This window comes from Pygoscelis adeliae, unplaced genomic scaffold (assembly GCF_000699105.1).
Source record: "Pygoscelis adeliae isolate BGI_AS28 unplaced genomic scaffold, ASM69910v1 Scaffold129, whole genome shotgun sequence".
NCBI classification, from domain to species: domain Eukaryota; kingdom Metazoa; phylum Chordata; class Aves; order Sphenisciformes; family Spheniscidae; genus Pygoscelis; species Pygoscelis adeliae.
Genome location: NW_008825431.1, coordinates 128,189 through 138,474, shown reverse-complemented (window position 1 = coordinate 138,474; position 10,286 = coordinate 128,189). Strand labels below are relative to the sequence as shown.

At 51.9% G+C, this 10,286-nt stretch overlaps 1 protein-coding gene across 1 annotated transcript in view; it reads right to left on the bottom strand.

Annotated features, from left to right (window-relative positions):
* STRIP2 (striatin interacting protein 2) overlaps positions 1 to 10,286 on the bottom strand; it is a 23,556-nt gene that overhangs the window by 11,533 nt on the left and 1,737 nt on the right. Inside the window, exons 3-16 of the mRNA XM_009331012.1 lie at positions 10,190 to 10,264; positions 9,959 to 10,093; positions 9,642 to 9,762; positions 9,291 to 9,359; positions 9,071 to 9,177; positions 8,826 to 8,953; positions 8,293 to 8,478; positions 6,808 to 7,031; positions 5,398 to 5,463; positions 4,673 to 4,736; positions 3,504 to 3,575; positions 3,132 to 3,206; positions 1,777 to 1,874; positions 1,106 to 1,232 (exon numbers count right to left, since the gene is read on the bottom strand). Coding sequence (XP_009329287.1) covers positions 1,106 to 1,232; positions 1,777 to 1,874; positions 3,132 to 3,206; positions 3,504 to 3,575; positions 4,673 to 4,736; positions 5,398 to 5,463; positions 6,808 to 7,031; positions 8,293 to 8,478; positions 8,826 to 8,953; positions 9,071 to 9,177; positions 9,291 to 9,359; positions 9,642 to 9,762; positions 9,959 to 10,093; positions 10,190 to 10,264 — 1,547 coding nt within the window. The remainder of the gene's footprint in view (positions 1 to 1,105; positions 1,233 to 1,776; positions 1,875 to 3,131; positions 3,207 to 3,503; positions 3,576 to 4,672; positions 4,737 to 5,397; positions 5,464 to 6,807; positions 7,032 to 8,292; positions 8,479 to 8,825; positions 8,954 to 9,070; positions 9,178 to 9,290; positions 9,360 to 9,641; positions 9,763 to 9,958; positions 10,094 to 10,189; positions 10,265 to 10,286) is intronic.

Here is a 10,286-nt window from a genome sequence, read left to right as displayed (position 1 = left end):
CCCAGCAGAGCCTGGACCAGCCACGCTCTCCAGTACCCTCTGCTGCCTCCGTTGATGCTGGAAGCATCAGCTCAGCCCCCCCAGCAGTTTTTGGGGTGGTCCTTGAGACCAGCTTCGGCACCGAAAGAATTTATGATGATTCATCCAAAATCAGACACAAAAGCAGAATCGGGGGGGGGGAACCCCACAGCTTTCTCCAGACTTAGCACTAGACTGCAAGGGTCCTCCTGCTACGGAGGAAGAAATGAGAGGGGCTGTTTTGGGGGTGAAGCGAGGAAAATTAGTGAAGGGACGTGGGGGGACCCAGAACAAATGTAGGATTGTAAAAATGTGGAGTTTTATCCAATTCAATATATGGATTTATATTTATCCTCAGATAAATATCAGTGGGCTTCATAACGCAGATGGATTTGTACCATGCTGAAACCTTTAAAAGAAAAAAAAATTAGAAAACACTAACTGTTTGACTTGCAGAATGGGTGGAGAACTGGGCCCAGGCCACAGCTCAAATCAGTTCTCAGTCTTTTTTTAATCAAGGAAAGCCCTCATGTGGGTGCAGTTCAATTGGTGCCATTGCAGATGAAACAAAAACCAGATTGCATCTAGGACCCAGACCTCCAGGCTCCGTTGAAACTGGAGCCCCAAGAACTTGATCCTGCCGAGGGACAGAGGACCAGATTAGTTGACCTCGTGAGGTCCCACCCAGCACTATTTCTGGTCATTGGAGATGAGACAGAGCAAAAGAGGGTCTTGTCTAACCCACATCCCCTTCCCCCTTCTGCCAGGGAGGCTCGTGCTTGAGAGATCTCCTAAATTTTAACCTGAACAGCCACAGCGTGAATTTTTCCCCAAGTCTGAAAACTCCTTCCACGTGAGTGGAAACGATCCTGTCAAAACACAGTCAGAGATATATTGCAGGCAGGTTATCCCTGCCTGAGCAACCCTATACAAATCCTGGCCTGGGGCTAGGGTTCACCGCTGCAGAAAAGCGATCTGCAGCTCCTCATGGAAACCCTTCCTGGAGAGATCTTTTAGGAGAGGGTCTATCAGGACGCACCAGCTTCAAGACCAGCTTGGCGATGGCCGACCCCTTCTCTACGCTCACCTGGTAGATGTGGTTCAGCTTGAAGTGCTTGAGGAGCAGCAGCAGCAAAGCCGAGATGCTCTTCACAATGATCTCTTTGTGTCTGTTCACATCAATCCCCAGTTTCATGCTCTGAAGAACAGTGATGCTGGGTTGGAGGGAAAGAAGGCAACAGCACCGTGAGTATGGGAGCAAGAAGGACTAAGGGACTGTTGAGTTCTCATGCGTCTGGACAGGCTCGACAGAAACAGAAACCTTCGCTTCCCTCTGGGACTCCCATTTCCATCCCCTCCTGTCTGGTGACACCAAAGTGCATTAAAAAAAGGAAAATAAAAGCTGATTGTCCTCTGCCAGCAATCCTGGGGGAGCGGTATGAAGGACACCTACCATATGCTCACGTAATCTTTATGATTTGTGTCAATTAGCATGATTTTATGATTTATCTCACTTAGCTAGCAGAGGACAGCAGCTGCCAACTGCGCTCAAATTGTTGCACTCCTGAAAAACTGGCATTCACATCTTTGGCTTTCACCCCTCTGCCCTGGCAGCAACAGTAGCTTGCACCTATCCAAAGAGATGTCCCCAAATCTGGAGTCCTCCCCGAACCTATCAGCAAAACCCAACTCTCCTGCTCGGTCCAAGACTTCGTGGCGAAGCTGGGATGGCTGGCGACCACCTCCTCAAGGACTTACGGCATCTCTTCAGGCAACACGTCTGCGAGGATGTTGATGGAGTCGGTCTTAGCTTTAGAGGTGGGCGCTGCAGCAAGGAGGATCTTCAGCAAAGCTATCTGCAGGGAAGGACAGGCGTGGAGGGATGTTTCTGGAAAGGGGCATTCCTTCCTTCTCCTTCACTTGCTGAAACTGGATAACTTCAAGCCAAGTCTATAGGGTTTCACCAGCCCAAGCTCTGCTCACCGTGAGGGACTGACTATGCCAAGGCTCAACCTCTCCTTTTATACCCTGGACAGATGGGCCGAGTGTGGGGAGCACAGCAGCTCTGTTTTAGCCTTAACTTAGGGCATCATGAGCACCTGAGCTCTAGTAGCACAGATAAAATAATGCAAGGGACATCTGGAACTTAATGCATTTAAATCCATGTTTGTCTCTCCCTACGGACAGAGTGCACGTGACCCAATTAGCATCTTAGAATCATAGAATCACAGAATGGTTTGGGGTGGAAGGGACCTTAAAGATCGTCTAGCTCCAAGACCCCTACCATGGGCAGGGATACCTTCCACTAGGTCAGGTTGCTCAAAGCCTCATCCAACCTGACAATGTAGCTGAATTTCAGGACACACATTGTAATCCTCTGGGAATCTCGTGGGGCCGTGGGAAGGCTGCAAGGGATGTCCCTGTAAGGAAGGTCATAACCTACAGACTCTCCACCGTTTGAATAGCTGTTGAGAGCACAGCCAGGTTGGCAGAGACCTGAAGGCATTACCACCTTGTTTGCTGAGCCACGTAAAGCACGATGATGGTTTAGTTTGGTTCCTGGCCCAGCTAGCCATCACACTCAGAGATCAGCACGACATCGTAATGGAAAGTTAATCTCAGCAAGAAGGACAAAGGCTCAAGGGACCAGTGAAGTCCGCAGGTTGCTTCTTGAGGTCAGAAGTGAAGGTGCCTGCATCAGTGTGCAACAACTTGTTGGTAAATACTACAGCTTACGCAGCTCAAGAGATGACATGGAGCTATCCCCAACTGGTTCCCCTCAGTGTCCGGAGGGCAGGAGCCAGTTTTGAGCTCCCAGCAATGTGGAGGACTTTGTCCCTTGTTCCCAATCCTCTGCACACGTCCTATTTTCCAACCACTGACCTGTCTTCCAACCATTTGACTGTGTCCCTGGGTATCCACCCCCCTTGATGCTCTGAATCCCTCCTCTTGGACTGTACTTTCCACCCAACTCTGCTCTGTGTTGCCACCAAAATCTCACCATTCAAGTCCTGAACACGCCCCAGCAGCCCCGTGCTGAGCTCTGCAGCTCACAGATTGGCACCATTCCCCACTCAAAAGCTCTTCTTTACTTTTAAGAAACACGGGCTTACCATATACTGGGGGAGATTGTACAACATTGCTCGATACAAGATCTCACAAGGGGTTTCTTGGACTTCCTCTTCCCCCTAGCACAGAGAAACATTAGAAACAAGAGAAAATTAAGTATTTCCAGTCCACACAATTGAGATATGTCAGTCAGCTCCATAAAACCCAGCGTGAGGACTTAATGATGGACATAGCTGCATGCTGACTGCAGGAAGCTCCAGGCCTTTCTCCACTGCTACATTTGACCAAGATATGGTCTTCTAGAAAAAAGAGCATCCAAGTTGTGTCCTAAGGATCACGGAGAACAGATGGATTTTGATGACACCTTGGAAATCTTCCACACATTTATCTAGTGATGGGGAGGAGCAACTTCTTACCAGAGACATGGGGCACTTCTCCAGCTCCTCCTCGTTCTTGATCTGGACATCTGAGATGGAAACGTACTTGTGCTGGCAAAATACACAAGAGGCAGAGCAATATCACAACTGAAGCATGAAACACAGTCAGCGATGACAACATTTGCTGATTTCAGTAATATCCAAGTTAGGTGTATAGGTCTCAGCAGATACATGGAGAACTCATCTCTGTGTGGGACATCCCTCTGTCCCTGACACCCCTCACACATCATGCCTTTGATTACTTTCACCTACTCCTTCTAGGATCTCTCTGTAAGTAAATGGAGAGGGACAACCGCCTCCAAAAGGCAATCCAGACCTTAGGTAGGGTCAGTTGACCTCTGGAGGTTTCTCACTCCACGTGGAGCACTGCAGGAGCCAAGGCTGGCCATGCTTCCCCCTGGGAACAGCACGGGTCTGGGCATGTATGTCCAAACCCAACTCTGGAAGTCTGTCACCTTCAAAGCACAATGTGCCAAATGCTCGCCAGGACACAGCAATGTTACACCTTGGATAAAGGGAAAGTCCAAGTGCTGGACAATCTACTCGGAATTGCAGTGAGGACTCAGTTTTCCATTTTTTGCCCCAATTCCTGCAAGAAGCTCCAGAAGCTTTTCCTGTGACAACTAAGAAGAAGGGACCCTCTTACTTTCTCCAGTAACTGTGTTTCAGCCAGAGGTTAGGCATGAGGATCCCACACTGCATATGGTGGACATCCAGCCCCTCTCAGGCTGTTCAGACCTTGACTGGATTCATCAGATTGACTTCCCAAGGCAGAGAGAGCAAGAGCTCAGACTGAACGTGTTGCTGTACATCAGCTGAAGAGGAGCAGAAGACTAAATTCATGTGAAACATTTACTGTGGGCTGAGAGCATACATCTGAGGAACTTGAAACTCGTTATAAGTGCTGTATCACAAAGTTTATGTGTACGAGACTTGATGCCCTGCAATCCTCCTGTGGCCCTGGTGATCTTGGCCAATGATTTCCCCACTTCCATGAGATCCCCATGGGTCCGATCCCACCTCAGAGCATCTGCTGAGTGCCAGGAAGCCAAAAATAGCAAGGGACGAGGTTAGACAAGCTGACTGCTGCTCAGCAAGGCTTTCTGGGCTGCTTCATCCAAGTGCCGTGCATGGAGCCACCATCTTACCTGCTTCAGTGTCTTCACACTTTCATGGATGGGCCGTGGTAGCCCTATCAGGGTTTCGGTGTCTCTGTGGGGGATGAAAGAGTATGAGGCTGGGAAGAAGATCTGGGTTTAACACTTCCATGTCATACAAGGTAAAAGAGGGAGCCTGTAGTCTGAATCTACTGAACGCATCCCAGATGGGTCAGGAATTGACAGAGGTGTTGGCGTGAGCTGCCCACCCTCCCACCTCCTCCCCAGCATAAGAGAGGGGTGACACCGGGGTGAAGAATTGGGGTGAAATCAGTTCTCTGCGTGGAGCCAGCTTGAGCCCAGCACTGCACCTAAAAACGAATATACCCTGCTGGGCCCGTGCCATGATGACTCTGCACCCGCAGCTTGATTTAGTCGCAAACTGGGTAATTTGCTGTGGATACCAGATTGTCCCAACTCCCTCCCATATCAAACCAGTCTCTGGCTTGGGCCAGGGGTCACTTATTCTGGGCTAGGTCTGATTTTTAATAAAAAGAGGTCCTTGGAGACCAGCATCTCCAAGAACATGTTTTTATAACGCCGAGTGCACTGCTGCAGCCCCAGCGAAATCCAGCGCTGCACCACATCATCCTGAGCATGCCTTAGGCTGGTTGAGTTGAGAAAAACCTAAGCTCTGTGGACACCTCCCACCAGTTAAATTGCACTGATGGGAGCTATGAGACAGACTCTGTTGGACCTACACATGTAACACTCACTGTCCCAGCGTGAATCCGATGAATTTGTTCCTGCTGGCTTCCAGGAAATGCTCAATGTCTTTCTGTCTGATGGAGCAGCAGAGAAACAAAAACAAGAGAAGGTTGGAAAATAGACATATACCAGATCACAGCCTACATTGCTCAAAAAGGACGGCAGTGTGGGACCAGCAAGAACCTTTGAGCTTTCAAGGATTGGTTCCTGGAGGTCTCAATAGCAGCGGGCTAGAGCCACCATCGCTGTTGTTGTTTGCGAGCAACGTAAACCAAACCCATTTGTATTTGCTGTGCAACTCCATGGGAGTGTGCAAATAAATGGAGAGGCGTTCTCTACGACCAGCACCTTTTTATCCACCTTCTGTGCTCCTAGCACATGCATCTTCAAGTAGCATCTGCTCGCTTTGAGTGAACAAATGTTGTCTCTGCAGTCTGGCGGAGCACGTGCTGCTCCGAGAGAGCAAGCTGACATCTTGTCCACCTTGGGCATCTTTCATGAGAACTGGTCAGGGTCTCAGCACTACAAGTAGGACATGAATGGTGAGCCAAGGCTCCCAAAGGCAGAAAGAAACCCAGTTGGATTTCCAGGCACCAGCCAAGAAAAACAATGGTCATTTGATTTTGAAGCTGAGCGCGTTAAGTTATGTGAAGCACTAAGGCACCGCGTGTGCGGAGACCCACGTGGGAAACCAGCTCTTGCCGTGTCCCTGCGAGGAGTGCTCTGGATAGACACACTTAACCCTGTCACTGCTCCCACATCAGAAAGATGTATTTGCTCCTGTGTTTTAAAGATACTGGATTAAATCCAGGTTTCAGATCAACAGCAAAGAAACTCGCATGGATTAGAGGGAAAGGGGCAAAGGTTTTCACCCTCTTTTCTTAACGCTCCCCCATATCATGTGTAGCAGAACTGGTCTTAGGAATGGAAGGCACCAACTTCTTTATCCTCATATATTTTTCTCCAATTTTTCACCTCAGAGCAAGGCCACTCAAGAAGGCTTCATCTGGCAACACAAAAGTCCCACTCAACAAGCAAGAGGCAATGTCATTAACCAGTTCCCAAGATGATTAGTCTAGGACCTTGCCCTACCGAGATCCATTGGTGCCGGCTGGGAAAGCTGACCCTGCTCCCACAGTGCTCCAGCACAAGCCTCCTTCCCAGTACAGCCTGAGATGTCCAAAATGGGATTGCCACTTATTGGCCAAGCTTGGCCACGCTTGGTTTGTAAAGCCTGGGGAAGAGCTCAGCTAAACCCAGTCCAGAAAGGACCAACCGAGACAAAAAAAAGGAAGTGGAGTCGCTTCAGTTCAATTTGCCAGAGGCCAACAAACCTGCCACAGACTGACGTTCAGCCTGCGATGAACTCCAGGACAGGTAGGACTGGGGAGGATGGCAATGACACCAGATGGTTTTACCTGACTTTGGGGGCCCAGGGGAGCCCTTTGGGGAATGACACCCTTTCGATAGGTGGGCGCTGAGTAGGCATCGCGGGGATAATCGCGTCCCGCTCCATCAGGTCCAGTTCCCCCTCGATCCCGCTGTCCACGTCATCATTCTCCTCTTCGTCGACTCCTGCTTCGTCATTCTTGAAGGGATCTCTCTCGTTGTAGATATCCAAACTGTCTTGCTTCACCAGGGGCTGCAGCAGAAGGGGAAGGAGAAATTCAAGTCACTCCATGGATTTTATCTCCCTCCCAGCTGCTGGCACCAGACCTCTCCATCCTGGAAGGATCAAGCTCTCAGATGTTCCTCAGGTGAGGATTTCCCTCCTAGCTGTTGCCACCAAAGCCTGGACAAGGAATAACCCCCTCTGTACCTCTAACCTTGCTGCTCGAGGATGTGTGACCCCATTTTCCATCTTAACTTTTGGAGCTACCATCTGACATCTCTCCCCTAGCAAAAGAGGCGTTTTCATCCTCGGACCATAACACAGCAACTCGAAGAGCGGAGCTAAAAAAAGACAAGCTTGCTGTGAGCAGTTTGCTCCTCGGCGCTTATCAGCCCTTTGCCATAGGGTCAGGATGTCCTCTCGCTTCCTCCAGATCCAATGCATCGTGGGGCTGATCTGCCGCAACTGAAATTAGTGGATGAAAAGCTGGTGGACATGAGCCGGCAATGTGCACTCGCAGCCCAGAAGGCCAATCGTATCCTGGGCTGCATCCAAAGCAGCGTGGCCAGCAGGGCGAGGGAGGGGATTCTGCCCCTCTAGGCCAGCAGGTCGAGGGAGGTGATTCTGCCCCTCTACTCTGCTCTGGTGAGACCCCCCCTGGAGCCCTGCGTCCAGCTCTGGAGCCCTCAGCATAAGAAAGACACGGACCTGCTGGAGTGAGTCCAGAGGAGGCCACGAAAATGCTCAGGGGGATGGAACAGCTCTGCTATGGAGAAAGGCTGAGAGAGTTGGGGTTGTTCAGCCTGGAGAAGAGAAGGCTCTGGGGAGACCTTATTGCAGCCTGTCAGTACTTAAAGGGGGCTGATAAGAAAGACAGGGACAGACTTTTTAGCAGGGCCTGTAGCAACAGGACAAGGGCTAACAGTTTTAAACTAAAAGAGGGTAGATTTAGACTAGATATAAGGAAGAATTTTTTTACAATGAGGGTGGTGAGACACTGGCCCAGGTTGCCCAGAGAGGTGGTGGATGCCCCGTCCCTGGAAACATTCCAAGTCAGGTTGGACGGGGCTCTGAGCAACCTGCTCTAGTTGAAGATGTCCCTGCCCACGGCAGGGGGGTTGGATTAGATGACCTTTAGAGGTCCCATCCAACCCAAATCAGTCTGTGATTCTGTGAAACTAGGGGGAAAGGGAAACATGCTCCTGAGCACAGGTTGGTTCCTTGAACAGATGATGGTCTCTATTGGAAAAACATCCTGGGCCGTGCACCAGGAGGATGCGCCTGCTCTTACCCTCCGGCTGCGGTGACCACGCTTCTGCTGCTGCTGCTCCATGAGCTCGATGGAGTAGGTGGGAGGCGAAGCGGCACGCATGCTGCGCATCACCTGGATGCTGTCCTCCGGCAAGGGCGGCAGCCCCAGTTCCTCCCGTTTCCTCACCTTCATCGCTTGCAGGGCTTCAAATCCACCCAGCGTGAACTAGGGACCAACAAGAGAGGTGAGAAAGCGGGGAGCAGACATCCCACCTGGACTGCATGGCTCTTCTGGGCTTCCAGAGGAGCAGTAGTTTGAGGCCATCAAACTGGAGAGTTGAGGATGAAGACACCATGTCACTGATCTGTTCTCCAGAATTCTCCCCCACCCAATGTCCTCTGCATGGCTCAGCCCACCCAGGTCCCAGAAGAAACCGTTTGCCTTGTGTCAGCTTCCTGTGCCACCCTAAATAACCTCGTTATGGTTGGATTGAATAGTGGGGAATGTTCAGGCTGCATCACCGCTATTCCCAAAATGACCGGTTTCTGGAAAAAGGAAGGGTTTGCACCCACCAGAAGCACCTTCCAGAGCAGAAGCAGGACCTTCTTCATGGGGAAGTGTGGAGCGTGGCCGCTGCAGAACTTGGTCACCATCGTGAAGAGCAGAAGAGCAAATGGCTCTTCAGTGTGCACAGGGAAACCTGGTGGAGAGAGGGACCAGGAGCAGGTTCAGAGCAGATCCCCCATCCCTGAGGTCTCCCCGCCGGTCCAGCATGACGAATGGACCTCGTTAGGGCACAGTGAACTTTGTGGCTCACTCAGCTCCATCCTGAAGGTCTCCCGGCAGGTTTTCCACTCAGGGGGATCCGCCTCCTGCTCCACATGGATGTTCTCCACCATCAGGTACATGACACTGAGCAGCACCCTGTCGGGACAGCACGGCAGGCAGGTGATGCTGCCAGCCAGAGACCACTTTGTCCCCAGAGGCTGTCCCACAGCCTCCACCCAACGTGCTAGTGGGGGGATGAGAAGGGGTACCTGAGCTCCGTGCTGTCGGCCAGCGAGATGGCTGGCTTCCTCAGGGCGCTGCTGCAGGCCTGGCTGTTGCTGCGGGGAAGGGGATGAGCTCAGCGCCAACCACTGCTCCTCGCCCCAATCCCCAGCCTACATCTGCAGCGGTGGAAACACCGCGCTGGGGGACGTGCCGTGGCTGCGGCCCCTCCCTGGACCTCGGTGAGAAGGAGGAAGGAGAAAGAGGGCGAGAAGGGTGGGGAGAAAGAAGATGAAGAAGAGGAGGGTGAGGAGGATGGAAGAAGAGGACGAGGAGGATGGGGAGAAAGAAGATGAAGAAGAGGACGAGGAGGGTGAGGGCAGTGCGGGTCCTCTCACTCAATCTCCATGTTGAGGAGCTCCAGGAAGGCGGTGAAGGTTCCCAGCCGGTACAGGAGGAAGCTGTTGTGCCGAGACCAATGCAGGACATCGCCTTCGTTATCACAGTCTCCAAAGATGCCTGGAGAGGCCCAAAGGGAGGCACTGGTTAAGGGGGAGCTGCCTTTGAACCCCTGGAGCACACAGGACCATCCCGGGAAGGAGCTTCACTGCACTGACCTGGCACAACCCCAAGAGAAGGCTTCTCCCAAGCCCCCATGCCGAAGCCAAGCAGCGGATACGCAGCCGCATCCAGACACGGGGAATGCGGTCCTTACCCTGTGCCAGGTAGAGGATGGCCCGTGCTACTTTGAGCCGCTTGTCCCTGTTGACCACCTCCAGCCCATCCAGCAGGTGCATAACGTAGGCCTTCTGCTGAGCCTCATCCAGCTCCAGCCACCTCCTGCCCTGCACTGGAAAGGGGACGCAACAACCAGCTGGGTGCCTCCCCAGGGATCCCGCTCTCACCCAGGGGGGCTGCCCCAGGGTGCTGAGCCCAGAGCTGGTACCTTGAGCGTGAAAATCCTCCTCGAAGCATCTCCTGTTGGAGCTGAGCTCGGGCTCCTCGGTGTAGCTGTACAGCTCTGGTGGAGAAAGCGGTCAGCA